This window comes from Rhinoderma darwinii, chromosome 5, assembly GCF_050947455.1.
Source record: "Rhinoderma darwinii isolate aRhiDar2 chromosome 5, aRhiDar2.hap1, whole genome shotgun sequence".
Classification (NCBI taxonomy): Eukaryota; Metazoa; Chordata; class Amphibia; order Anura; family Rhinodermatidae; genus Rhinoderma; species Rhinoderma darwinii.
The window spans coordinates 50,475,994-50,490,460 of NC_134691.1; the positions used below are offsets into that span (position 1 = coordinate 50,475,994).

Genomic DNA, 14,467 nt, shown 5'->3' on the forward strand with positions numbered 1-14,467 from the left:
AATGTATGGGATTACGAACAGGTGCCACGTGTCCTCGGTGTCTGGCGGAAAAGGCGGACATTTATCACATGTTTTGGTCCTGCAGGATTTTGGGGAACATGTGGAGGGAGATGTCGGAGTTACTGGGGCGAGTGTATGAGGTGCAGATTCTATTCGATCCAATGGTGATGCTTCTGGGATACGTTGGAGATTTGGAGGGGGATCGGATGAAATGTTTGGCAATTGCCAAAATGCTGTACCAAGTCAGGAAGGGTATAGCGAAGCATTGGTTGGCTGCGGACCCACCTTCAAAGCAGGAAATTATTGGTACTACAAGGTTTTGATGGAGTATAGGATATATTCAAAGAGGGGGTCCATTACAAAATTCAAGAAACAATGGGCTAGGTGGATTGATCATTCTGGATGCGCCTCATCGGAACTCCTGGCACTTCGCTCGACTCGCTCAGTTTAACGTGGCCAGAAGGACTGCTGGGTGTACGGAGGTCCCAGGGGGTAATACTGTGATACTGGTTAATGCAGCTTCTCCGCTTCTCCGCAGGGGTAGAGGAGGTCTACAGGGGGCAAGGGGAAGCTTATCTTCAGAGGATGTTGATTTTTGGATCTGTGGATATGACTTTGGTAAGCACACGAGGGTCTAGAGGGAGGTGGGGGGTCAGAATATGAAGTAGGAGACAATCTTTTTAATACTTTTGCAAGATGGATGGCTGCGGGGTGGGGGGGGGGTTGGGGGTGGCAGTTGGGGATAGGTAGATTTGTTGTGATGGTGATACATATTGGGTCTTTGATGTACTGATTTCAATGCATTTAAGATTGTATGATGACCTGTAACACTGTTGAATAAACTTGAACTGATTAAAAAAAAAAAAGAAAGTTGCAGAAGGGAATGTTCACAAGGCATATGTTTACAGCAGAAAAATACGAGGCTTCTTTCAAGAGAAAACGGCCTCTTTTTGGAGCTGATTTTCAAAGCCTATTTGGTGTTTTTGTAAGCGTATTTTGGAGGATTTTTTTTCATGTAGTGTCCATGAAATATCCGCTCTAAAAACGCCTCAAGAAGTGACATGATTCGACGAGGCGTATTTTTTAAATTCAGTAACCTAGTACACCTCATATGAACTACTGTGTATTTCCAATTGAAATCAATGGGAAACTGTTTGCAGGCGTATTTGGAGCGTAAAAAAAAAGCGTTTTACGCTACGAAATACACCTGAAAATAAGCCGTGTGAACATACCCTGATTCTTCATTCTACACTAAATGAACTTTATTTCTCCTAAAAAATATATGTTTTTATTTATTTTCAAGACTTTAAACGGCACATGTTAAACACGGAATACATCCTTACAAATTTAACACTTTGGGGCACACATTTAAGACCCTGTTTGCATCATGGTTATGCCCTATATTTAGCATGTATGCCAGGAAAGCTCATTATGTACATGCTAAATGTGTACATATGGTAACACATTTAGATATTCGCCCGGCAGAGACCAAAAAATAAATGATAAAATGGCATAGTAGACTACACTATTCCATACAACTGGATCCCCTAAAAAAAATAAAAATACTAATACTGCATATATATATTTTTTTTATAAAAAAACCATTGGTGCATATGGGTGACAGACGCCACTGTACATCAGGAGCTTTTCCCGGCGTCCACTTTAAATGCAGGCCATAAATGAGATGTCCAGAAATATCGTGAAATGGTGCAGGGTCCTAAAATAAAGAGCACGGTCTATTAAACGATCACGTGATTCCCCCCATCAGACAAAAAATGCTGAGTGTGCATAGGTGTCCGTCATATTACTGGCACTGTATGCAAATTCAGACATGTTTTAGCTGAAACTGGGGACTGCCCTCATTGGCTTTAATACATGGTGAGGTGATTATTAAACCGGGCTGGGCGCACTAATATCTGGGAGAATAGTGTCAATCAATGGGATTGCCATTACACCTCTATTGGTGCATGTACCCAGCTTTCCCTGCCTTCTGAATAGCAACTCTGGCTAAGGGTGAATTGACACGTTGCCATTGAGGTCTAATGTAAATGCACCGTAATTGTGCGGTGATCCATACTCTCCGTGCCTTGAATGTACTGGTTAGGTTTTTCAGGCATAATTATACTTGCTCCATGTTAGTGCTTTTGTGATCTCTTAAAACAAATGTAACATTGGTCATCTTTATTTTACAGGCTTACAGAAGAAAGAAATCGGAAATGGCACACAAAAGAGCAGTTATAGACAGTCCTGCTGTGAATCAAGACCGTTATATAGCGGGTGCGAAGAAGAATGTGGACTACAGAAACTGCCGAATGTATTTCTCTCAAGATAGTGGATACAATGAATCACTGAAGGCATTCAGTCCTGACTCCGGTGAAAGCAGCAGTGATTCTTTAGAAAGCGGAACCCTCTTACAAGACTCTGAAAATGTAGATCCTACTTTGGAATGCTCTCCTATAAATGAAATCTTTTCTGTGCCCGGAGTTTGCTCAAACAATAGTAGACAGGCTGCTACAGAAATTTATGAAACTCCACGAGTTGCTAAAAAAGATTTTTCATTGCGACGTAGGCTCCTACTTTCTAAAGCTACATCTGGTGGAAAATTGGATTTTGATGCTTCAGATAGTTCAGCTGAAATTTTGGAAAGAAAGACTACTTCTCAAAGAATTCCTAGTTTCGAGGCAGGCCTTACTACCTATTTTGCCGACTCCCCAAGAGATATTGCCTACAAACCAATAGCAACAAGCACTTTAAAAACCGAAAGCGATTCTGGCATGTCATGTAAAAAATGGAGACTTTCTTTTGCTCAGCAGAGGAGTTCCACCTTAGACGAATCTAAAGGGGATGCTGCTCCTTTTCCGGAAGTAGAAAACCTATCTCCAGTTCAACACTCTACAGAATCCACTGAGGATAGCATTCTGAGTGTTAATGAAGAAAACCATACAGACTTCCCTGAGACACCTACACACAACTTTATATCAGATTCCAAAGAATCGTTTCAGACTCCCATTAGTAACCTTGCTGCAAGTTTTAGATTTAATTTATGCACACCAGTAACGGACCTTGAAAACTCCATAACGGAGGACAGTGCTTTTCATTCACTCAGCCTGGATAAGTCACAAGACTCTATTACTGATCACGAAGGATCTTTTCAGGAGCTTATTCAGAAGCAAAAGGAAACCCCCAAACCCACTCATAATAAAAATCGGCTGCGGAAACTGGATAGATGTAGGAGATTATCAACCTTGCGTGAACGAGGCTCACAGTCAGAAGTTGAGGAGGAATCTAAGGAAACTCATATCTTAAGTTCATCCTACAAATCAAGAGTGACGAGAAACTCTGTAACTGAGGAAAGTGAATTCAGTTTTGATGACAGCGCAAACCATTCTCTCTTAAAGGTTGAAGATTTAACAGGCACACCTGCCCTGCGGGTAGTTTGTGAGATGCTAGTAAGAAGCACACGCAAAAGAGCTCAACAGGCCACCATACAGGAGCTTTTGGGCAGTCTGGATTGTTCAGATGTATCTGAAGATGAACTGACAAGACTTATTGGCAGGAAAATGGGCTTAGAAACAATAGATATTCTATCGGAGTTGAGATACAGAAATTTGAAGCATATAGTAGCATTGATATTTAAAGTCTCGAATGTGGAAAGTATTTGCAGGTAAATAAGGAAGGGGGGGCAGTTGATTTTGTCCACATTTTCTTTGCAACTGGTATTAAGGTACTTGTGTAATCTTAGGACCCATCCACATCGCATATTTGGCCTACGGTTGTGGAAATACGCTGGTAAATGCTCCCATTGTATATGTTAAACTTGGTGGTGACAGATGACCAACAGCATCTGTCACCACCAAGTTTAAAACCAGATTTAAAAAAAAAAAAAAAATCCCCATTCCCCCCCCCCATAGCAATATAAAAAAATAAAAGAATAAGCTGTTTTTTGGTCACCTAATCTCCCACAAAAATATAACAAAGATGAGCAAAAATTTATGTACCCCAAATAATACCGTTAAAAGATAAAAAAATATAAAAAAAAAATAAAATATATATATATATATATATATATATTATAATAAAAACACAGCTCGTCCCGCAAAAAATAAGCCCTTATACCGCTCAATTAACAATAAGTGGCTCTCAGAAAATGGTGACAAATTTTTTTTTATTTTTTTCAATTTTTGCTTTTTCCTTGTAAGGGTATGTTCACACGCTTAGCCAAAAACGTCTGAAAATACGGAGCTGTTTTTCGATTTTCGCTGCGTTTATCGCAGCGTTTTTAAAGGCCGTTTTTGGAGCTGTTTTCTACAGTCTATGAAAAACTGCTCCGAAAACGTCCCAAGAAGTGACCTGGGAAAAACTGTTTTGTTCCGATGGGCCGTTTTTTTACGCAGCGGTTTTTAAAAACTGTCGCGTAAAAAAACGGCCTATCGGAACAGAACACCGTTTTTCCCATTTTTAGATCAATGGGCAGATGTTTGGAGGCGTTCTGCTTCCGTTTCTCGGCCGTTTATGGCCCGAAAAACAGACGAAAATAGACTGTGTGAACATACCCTTAAAGTAGTAAAAAAAAATTATATATATATATATATATATATATATATAATTATACATTTTCTATTGCTGTAATCTTATTGACCCACAGGATAAAGTTAACATGTCGTTTCAGTTGTACAGTGAACGCCGTTAAATCGAAGCTCAAAAAACAATGGAGAAATCCCTGTGGTCTCCTCCCTCCCCCATACCACCCCACTGACACTGAACCCATGTACAGTTTCCCTCCTATCTGAGATTTTTGTTTTTTCGAGATGTATGTTTCCTATGTTTTTTTTTTTGTTTTTTTTCTCCATATATAACAAATTAAACATTACTTTTTTAAAATATCTGTAAGGCTATGTTCACACGGAGTATTTTGCAGGCAGAATTTCTGCCTCAAAATTCAGTTTGGAAGTTTGAGGCAGATTTTCCTCTCCCTGCACGCCGATTTTCGCGGCGTTTTTCACTGCGTTTTTCGCCCGCGGCCATTGGGCGCTGCGGGCATAAAACGCCGCAAAATACGCTTTCTCTGCCTCCCATTGAAGTCAATGGGAGGTCAGAGGCGGAAACGCCCGAAGATAGGGCATGTCGCTTCTTTCTCCCGCAAGGCGGTTTTACTGCTTGCGGGAAAAAGACGCCTCCGCCTCCCATTGAAATCGACAGGAGGCATTTTCAGGCCGTTTTTGACGAGTTTTTTGGCGCGGTTTCCGCGTCAAATAACTAGTCAAAATACTCCGTGTGAACATAGCCTTAATGTTGAAAATGTTCATGTGATCTTGGTCTTTGGCACAAATGTGTATTTTTATTTATTTAGCGTTTGGAAAGTAAGTAAGGAATGGCGTGAAATGGTGATTCAAGATAAAGATGCTAATCAAAGAAGAAAATTGTTCATAAAGAAGCTAAGCATTGAATCAGAGGTAATAAATACTATAACCACCTCTATCTTTATTTATTTAAAGACTGTATACCGTAATGTGACTTTGAACAACTTTTTTTTTTTACTTTTTGAGACACCGCTTTTATGTATTCTGTACTTTTACTGCTCGCGAGAAAAAGACGCCGACGCCTCCCATTGAAATCAATGGGAGGCATTTTCGGGCCGTTTTTGCCGAGTTTTGCGACGCGGTTTCCGCGTCAAAAAACTCGGCAAAATACTCCGTGTGAACATAGCCTAAGGCCTCATGCCCACTTCAGTTTTTTCCTTCAGGGTGTTATCCGTCACTGATAGCACCCTGACCCATTAATTTCAATGGGCCCCTGCACACTTCTGTTATTTTCACGGATCCATTGTTCCGTTCCGTCAAAAGTAGAGCGTGTCCTAATTTTGTCAGTGATTCCGTGACCGTGGGGCGCACAGAAGTCAATGGCTCCGTGAAAAAAACGGACGGCACACGGAAGGCTTCAGTGTGCCGTCCGTTTTTTACGGATCTGTTGCCTGTAGCAATGGCAGGACCTGCCAAAGTTCAGACTGGGACATGTAACAAGTTCAAATGAAGTTCAATACCTTCCGTTTTTTTAATGGAAGCCAAACCGAATCACAATGTCCGTTTGAAACGGAAACATGGAATGGACACGGAAACCACACGGATATCATAACGGACACACGGCTCCGTGAGAAACGGCCGTGAAAACGGTGATGGAAGTGTGCATGAGGCCTAAGCCGAATCAGTCAGGTCTGCAGAACGAACTGCTTCTATGAGAGCAGGATCCAGCTATTATCGGTCGCATTTAAGTTGCTGTGAGCACGCATGCTCGTGAGATGGCAGATTTTCTATGCATCTTTTAAGCCAAATCCAGAACAGGATCCAGGAGAGACTTTTGGGGCTTGTCCATACACAACGGAATTGCTGCAGAATTCTGTTGAAAGTCAAAAGCTTTCCGCTTTGGCAAAAATGCACCATTTCCTGCGGTTTGTGCGTCAGAAAAGTGTGCGTAAATTGCTGCATTTTCCCAATGTTAGGAGATTGGAGATTGAGACCTCTGAAAAACGCAGCAATTCTGCACACTTTCCGTAGCAGGAATTGACATGCTGCGGTCTGAAAATTACGCACCGGAGGTCCATTTCGGCTCTGAAATTTTAAGCAGCGTGTGCATGAGACTTTGTTAAATCTCCTACACTACGCTGCTACTGTAGCCTGCGTTTTTCTGGCCGAAATTCCGGATGGAATATACGCAGCAATTTCGTTGTGTGTATGAGCCCTTAGGCCTTTCTTTATCTATTTTTTTATTTTTTTTTGTTCCGTTGCTCTATTTGGCTTCGTTTTCTGAGCGTTAGATGAGACTCCTGGCTGCCTACCGAAATCATTAAGGATAAATGCATAGTATTTATGCATTTAACGCAAAGAAGAAACTGTACGCAGTTCGCTCCAAGACACTCTAGTGGTTGCTGGAGGTGGCCGTTTTTTATCGTTTAATGATTTATGCAGCAGATTGTGGGCACTATATCAGAAAAGTGGAGGTTTGATCACTATAAAAGATATATTAAGATATTTGCACTCTTAGGATTTATTTGGGTTAAATGGGGTTTTACCATCTTGGACATTTGACATATCCACAGGATATGACATAAATGTCTGATAGATGCGGGTCCCACCTCCATCTCCAGAACGAGCCCCCTAAACCCTGTTCTACCTTGCTCGGCTCCCGCTGCCTCCTGGCCACATCCCGACTATATGGTCTTGAGTTCTGGAATCAGTCGAGCTTGCTGAGCTATACTGTTTCAGTAACTCCCATAGAAGTGAATGAGAGTTATGAAAACTGCTTAGGACGGCGAGCTGCAATGTTTCGTAAAAAAAATAAAACAAACTGCTTTCTATCACTTATTGTGGGGCACAAGGTGTGATGAATTTAACCTCCACGTGCCTCACCTTAATAGTAATTAACCCCATCATGTACCTTACATATTGACCCATTATGACTGAGAAACATGATGGGGTTAATTACTATTAATGTGAGGCACGTGGAGGTTAAATTCATCATCACACCACGCACCTCACATCAGAAAATAGAAGAACCTTTTTTTTTTTTTTTATTACTGTTGGCAAAGTATCGAATTGGTATCGAAATCGCAATACTAAACAAAGTATCGGTATCGAAGTCCAAATTCTGGTATCGTGACATCCCTAGTAGTGGTGCTACTCCACTATTCAGGGAAAGGTACGCTCATGACGACCTAGTTTCTGGTGTCCTCTACTAATACATAGATTTATTTATCAAATTGACTTTTTTCTCTGGTTGATCTGTAGCAATGATCCATTTTGTCCACTAAAGGAATGGAAACCTGATGTAAGGGAGGCTAACTGATGCTAACATGCCACATGAAAAGATCCCATTGAAATTGATTGGGAGGTTTTTTAAAAGAAATGTTTTTAACTTTTTCTAAAATGCCTGTATAAGTAGAGCCTATACATCTTTTTGGTTCACAAGACTCGCGTGCTAAAAAAAAATAAGCCCATGACCCCTGCAGTTAGTGGCTTGTGTTCGTAATTACCCCACTGTAGATATGGTGGAAATCTACTATCCAAGGAAAAACACAATCTATACAACTAATATCCAATATTCTTTTCTAGCAAGGATTATTATTCTCCTCTGAAGATGCTGCAACCAGATTAAATCTCTCAAACAGATCTGCTCTGAAATCCGTTCAAGCGCAAGCCAAATCTGTGTTTCGCACACCAACTTCTTCATGCAGGATTTTGACACCAAAAGACACCGCACCAATTCCTGGGTCTGCTAGCAAACAGCAAGAATATGTCAAGGTTCGTCTACTTATTTTCCAGTATCATGAATACTTGCCAAATCTTTTATTTTCCCATAGACATTGCCGTAGGATGGCTAGATATTTATGGGAGATGTAGTTTCTAACTGCAAAAAAAAAATTAGTTGAGGTCAAATGGGGAAAAAATAAACTGATTGCTGTATTGTTTTTATGTCGTACACCGTGCAGAAAAGATATGTTAACTTTATTCTGCTGGTCGATATGATTGTGTGTGTGTGTGTGTGTGTGTGTGTGTGTGTATAATATTATGAAGAAACAGAATATCAAGAACTTCCGAGAAATTATACAGAGTTTTTTTTTTTTTTTGTTTTTTTTAATATATGACATATATAGGATACAAACAGTTTTGGATCCATTGAGGGCATGAGAATACTTTGGGTTTCTGTTCAGTGACTAAACAAGAGCAGCAATTAAAAAAAACATCTCAGATGGGGAATATAAAAGCACATGGTTAGATTAAACTGTCTGCAATACACTAAACTCGACACAGGGTAAAGTTAGAAGTATACTTATTTCGTAGAGGCGGAGGATAAACAATGCCAGAATTTGCGGAAAGCATGAACCTTTATTTTTCTGTTGCACAAGCATGCACTCCTAGTCCAAGTTTACATTAATATTTCTAATATCAGATCTGGGGTCATTTTTGAAACTTCCATTGTTTTAGCTATTTTCGTGCTGATAAGGACTCGGCAAATGATAGTCCTAGAGGCAAATGGAAAAGATTCCAACCCCAAGAAAAGTAAGGCCAAAAATAAGTTTGTTGTGTAGTAGTTAAACATAAAAAAAGGCATTCAATTTGGTATCTCTTTAATTGTAACAACTCAGAATAAGTTTTATGTTTTAAACCACGCAATACAAGGCATAAAAAAAACCAGAAATGTTGCCATTACCACCCAAAAAGTTTATCAATAAATTATATGTACCCCAAAAAAGTGCAATTAAAATAATACAGCCTCTCCCATAAAAAAAATAAGCCCTCACACAGCTATGTCTAAAGAAAAATAAATTATGGCTTTTGAAATGCGACAATCCAAAAAACTGACCATAAAAATGCTCTGTCAATGCCTAAAATAGGCTTGTCAGTGAAGTGTTCATTATTTATTGATGTTTTAACTTTTAGCAGGGGACTTGAACTAGTGATCGATTGCTGGTACAGTACACTGAAATGTCTTTGTATTGTAGTGTTTAGGGCTTAATAGGAGCAAAAGGATGGCAAACCTGGGGGGTATTCATTAGGCCCCCAAGTTGTCATAACGATTGGCAAACCGCAATCTTGTTGCAAGGGGGGGTGAGGAGGGGCCCCCTCTTTGTAACTGCTTAGATGCCATGGTCGCTATTGACTACGGCATCTTAGTGGTTAAATGATCCCGCCCGTTGCAGTGAGGTGTTGGCTGAAACATACAGCCAAAACCCGCAGAGTATGGAGGAGGCTCCGCCTGTGAGCCTGCTCCATACCCCCCCCCCTCCTTTGTGGCTGTGATGTACAGTTAGGACACACATTGTCGAGGGAATAATCCCTTCTTGCAGAATAACGTGTCTGGTACGTCAGGGGCAATGTATGGAACATGCTCATGCGCTGAGTGTGCTCCATACGCTGCGGGTGTCAGCTGTGTTTTACACAAAAAGTGAAAGTTTTTAATATTGGGGAAAACAATTATAGTAAAAAAAAACAACCGTTTTCCCATTTTTTTTCTCTCTAAAGTAATGTAAAAAATAAAGTTAACAAAATTGATATCGCTGCATCCGCTAAAGTCTTAAATAGCATTATTTAACGTGCACAGGGAATGCCGTTAAAAAAGAAAAACATTTAAAACACAAAAATCAGTTTTTTGGTCAATGTGGCTCCCAAAATTTTTTTAATAAGTGATCAAGAAATTATATGTACAAAAAAAATACCAATAAAAACTGCAGCTCGTCCTACAAAACAAGCCCTCACACCTCAATCGATGAAAACATTTGTTTTTTGTTTTTTTTAACAATTTTTTTTTTTCTTTAAAAGTATCAAATTTTATATAGGTTATTAAATTTTTTTTACGATCACCGTGATCGTATTGAGACACAGAATAGGCAAGTTGTCGTTTTTAACGCATGGTGAAAGCCGTTTAAAATGAAACCCAAAAAACAATTGAGGAATCTCCCAGATTTTTCCAGTTTCAGACCGCAAATTTTTTTTTTTCAGTTTCCCAGTACATTGTGTGGTACTTTAAATGCTACCAATAGAAACTACAATGCCTTCCGCAAAAAAATAAGCCCTCATAGCACTCTATTGACAGAAAAATGAAAGTTATGGCTCTTGGAAAGCGGCGAGTGAAAAATCAAAAAATGGCTTTGTCCTGAAGTGGTTAATAATGTCTGCCCCATGAGGACTACTGTATCTTGCATAGATTTACATGAAGAAACTTTGAATATTAGCAGTTTATCTTATAAACTGCTCCCTAAGGTCAGTAAGGCCTTCTAAGGCCCTGTTCACACAGAGTTTTTTGACGCGGAAACCCCACCGCAAAACATCAAAAACCGCCCGAAAATGCCTTCCATTGATTTCAATTGGATTTGGACGAGTTTTTTTACCGCGAGTAAGAAAACCGCGTCGCGGTAAAAAGAAGCGTCATGACCCATCTTGAGGCTCCGTCTGGAGCAGTTTTTGCAGGAGGAATTTTCCTCCTGCAAAAAACTCTGTGTGAACACAGCCTAAATGGTCCTTCCCAATTACTTTAATAACCTTTTTTTCCACTCCTGTATAATAAATTCTACTCCATGCATAATTAGGCAATTACTTTCCAGTTTTATCTGCTGTCTAAATGTGTAGCCATTATAAATACTTAAGCTGTTCATGAACATCTCTTTATACCACGACCGCTATTCCGTTTTAAAGGCGACGAAGCGACATTTTCAGAATGAGAGGGTGGATAAAGGCCCATTTACACGGGCCAGTTGGCTGAGCAAGCGTTTTTCATGAACATTCCTTTCCGATTAAACAGAGCAGTGATCAGCTGACCAATGTATAAACGCTCGGTCGTCATCTGATCACATCTTTTATGCAGCCTATAAAATCATCGTGGTCGGCAACACAACTCCCCATGTAAACAGGGATACAAACGGAGGGTGACAAAACGTTCATATTAACGATCATTTGAGTGCCGATCTACTTGTTAAATAGTCGATTGGCTCTCGTTATGGCCAGAAATCTGCCCACATAAAACCAGCCTTTAGTCCTGACCGGTAACCATATACAAGTGGTCCTCAAGTTACTATATTAATTTGTTCTGGTACAACCGTTGTAACTTGCGACCGTAAGGGTATGTTCCCACACACGCAATACACTGCAGATTTTCTGCAGCAGAATCTCTAAAAAAAAAAAAAAAATGCAGGTAAATATGTCACTGAAATCCGCACCAAATAGTGTTTTTCCTGTTCATGTTTCTGCGGAAACGCGGTGTGTTTTTCCACAGCAGTTTTACCCGCGGATTTAGTGTTCAGCATTGGTTATAGCAAAGTATGTTTCTGCTCCCCATTGAAGTCTAAGGGCCAAACGCAGCATCTCCGCACATAAATTGACATGCTGCAGAATTGAAAAATGCACCACGAACACTTTCCGCGCAACTTTTGTGCATTTTTTTTTGCGCAGCGTGGCCACGAGATTTTCTCATTTTCATTCACTTGTTGCTACTGTAAATGCTGCGGCATTTACGCACAGAATTCTGTTGCGGAAATTCCGCAGCGTTTATGCTTTGTGGGAACCCGGCCTAACTCTGATAATCTTCTGTAATTTCTTACAAAGCCTATATTTTCACAAAGTACAGTAAAAAATAATGTAGTACCGTGTTAGCCAGAAACCATATGCAATGTTAAATACTTTTGTGTCAAAAAAGACAAAAGCATAGAAGGTATGATACCTTTATTGGCTAACCATACAAGTTCTATATGCAAGCTTTCAGAGCACAGAGGCCCCTTCTTCAGGCAGTTTCTTCAGATGACTCCAGATCCCTATAGCCTCAGTTTTATTGCCCGGCTTATCTTAATGATATATCACCTCATTTACTAATAGTCTTTGTGTAACATCTAAATGTTGTGCTTTTTTCGAAGACATTTGTAAATCGCCTGAAGAAGGAGCCTGTGTGCTCTGAAAGCCACATATAGTACTTTTATGGTTAGCCAATAAAGGTATCCTACCTTCTATACGTTTGTCTTTTTTGACACAAAAGTATTTAACATTACAAAGCCTCTAAAATAGCAAACGTAAAATAGTAAGAGAAAAATATTGACAAATCAGATTCCGAACACATAGTTAAACAGGGCTTCTGAAAGATATGAATCACTTTCTATGCTGAAGAAAGAAGCAACTTCGATGTCATGTTACCGAACGCCCTGTACAGTAATAATAAAATGGAGCCACCCTGACCTGGTGCTCTAAAGAGCAACTCATCCTGGCTCAAGTAGAGAGCAGTGCAGTACATGTAGTTCTGGATACAGTCAGTGTAACAGCTGATTAGCTCTACCTACCCCTCAATGTCACGCAGAGATTTACAGGCATTTTTATACTTAAATGCCCATTCTGATTTGTTGTATCTTCCATCCGCTGCAGATTGTCCCAACCTGTGGCATTGCCAGTTGGCTTCACGTTCTGATTGTCTTTAAAACTACAATGATTTTTCAAAGTATTATGTCCTGAAGCAAATGTAACTTGAGGGGACCACTGTAAATAGTGGAAGTGTAAAGCATGTGGTTTATCCTGAGGCATGGTGAGAGACCTACAGAATTAAAGATTTTTAGCAAAACCTCAAACTTATTTAACACTGACTAAATGTACTGTTCGTCATATCCCAAAATTATCTACAATATTTTTTTTATATTCAGTTACTATTAATGTGCCATTGTTTTTATTATTACTTGAAAATAAAATATTTTCTCTGCAGATTGCCAAAACTTTATTCACAGATGAAGCTTTGAAACCGTGTCCACAGTGCCAGTACCCTGCAAAGTATCAGCTACTCAAAAAGCGAGGCAAGTGCAGTAAAAAAGACTGTGGGTTTGACTTCTGCATCCTTTGCTTGTGCCCCTTTCATGGATCTAAGGAATGTAGTAGTGGATCAGGAAAGCGTGTGCATAAAAAGGATGTGCTCCCTGGAAGTGCCCAGAGCAAGCGTAACTTGAAAAGGCTCTAATTTTATATTTTTTTCCTCTTTACACCCTTCATTAATTTTGTATGGCAGTTTTTAGCCTTTTTAAATTGTCTAACAATATTTTGTACATTTTACATACCTAATATATAAGCATTAAAGAATATTCATGTGGCTGGGGAGATTGCGGCATGACCGGGCAAAATTTATTGCAATGCTAGAAATGTGTTGCAACTGTAGCACTTATTGTCGCTGTTTTACAACTGGATTCCATAAATGGTAGATTCTTGTAATGTTTATTACTCAGTTTTATGTTGTATATAAATTATCTTTGACAGATGTTTTTGTAACTTAATTTTTTTTTATACATTTTTGTCTTGATACCATTTTTAAATAAAATTAAGACCTTAAATTTTATTTTACTACTACTATCTGAGTTTGAAATCTTTTTACAATATTAAATTCTGTATGTTTCTTTTTGTAGCTGCTTTATTTCACATATTAAGTCCATGTTTGTTGGTGCTATACACTTTGTTTCTATCTCCGCTGTGTTGTTTTGCTGCCATGGGACCCTTTTCAGCCATTGAGGAGTTCTTATAAACGAATTTCAAATTTGTGAGTGCATATGTATGACTACAAAGTGCTTCATGCTGAAACTAAATTTAGGCCACTTTCGGGCGACCATATTTAGGTCCGTATATTCATCTGTATTTGGAAGAGTGTATCCAAAAATAGAGGTACAAATCTTTTTCGATTTTACTAATTTTATTTAGGTTCCACTCGTGGTTTTGGCTTTCAAATACTGATGCAAAATACTAGCCGAAATACTGCTGTGTGAAAGAAGCCTTAGGGTATGCTCACAAAGGTCTGATATGTTGCGAAAAAGTACACAGCGTATCCAACCTATATCCCACTGGGAATTCCATCCGAAAGACCGCACCAGATTGCGGTGCAAATTTTCAGCCAGAATCGCCGTTGCGGAAAGAAATGTGGGGGAAAAAAAGCCTATACTTACCTTCACTGGCGCTATCATGGA

General features: G+C 39.5%; 1 protein-coding gene across 3 annotated transcripts in view; it reads left to right on the plus strand.

Moving 5' to 3' along the window:
- Positions 1-13,824, plus strand: part of FBXO43 (F-box protein 43) — a 42,539-nt gene extending 28,715 nt beyond the window's left edge. For 2 of the 3 annotated variants that reach the window (XM_075828058.1, XM_075828056.1), the window contains exons 2-5: positions 2,193-3,664; positions 5,351-5,453; positions 8,106-8,294; positions 13,228-13,824. In XM_075828058.1, coding sequence (XP_075684173.1) covers positions 2,217-3,664; positions 5,351-5,453; positions 8,106-8,294; positions 13,228-13,476 — 1,989 coding nt within the window. In that variant the 5' untranslated portion in view covers positions 2,193-2,216 and the 3' untranslated portion in view covers positions 13,477-13,824. Of the gene's footprint in view, positions 1-538; positions 619-2,192; positions 3,665-5,350; positions 5,454-8,105; positions 8,295-13,227 lie in introns of all 3 variants that reach the window. The other variant, XM_075828057.1, reaches the window with a different exon arrangement.
- The last annotated feature ends 643 nt before the right edge of the window (positions 13,825-14,467 follow it).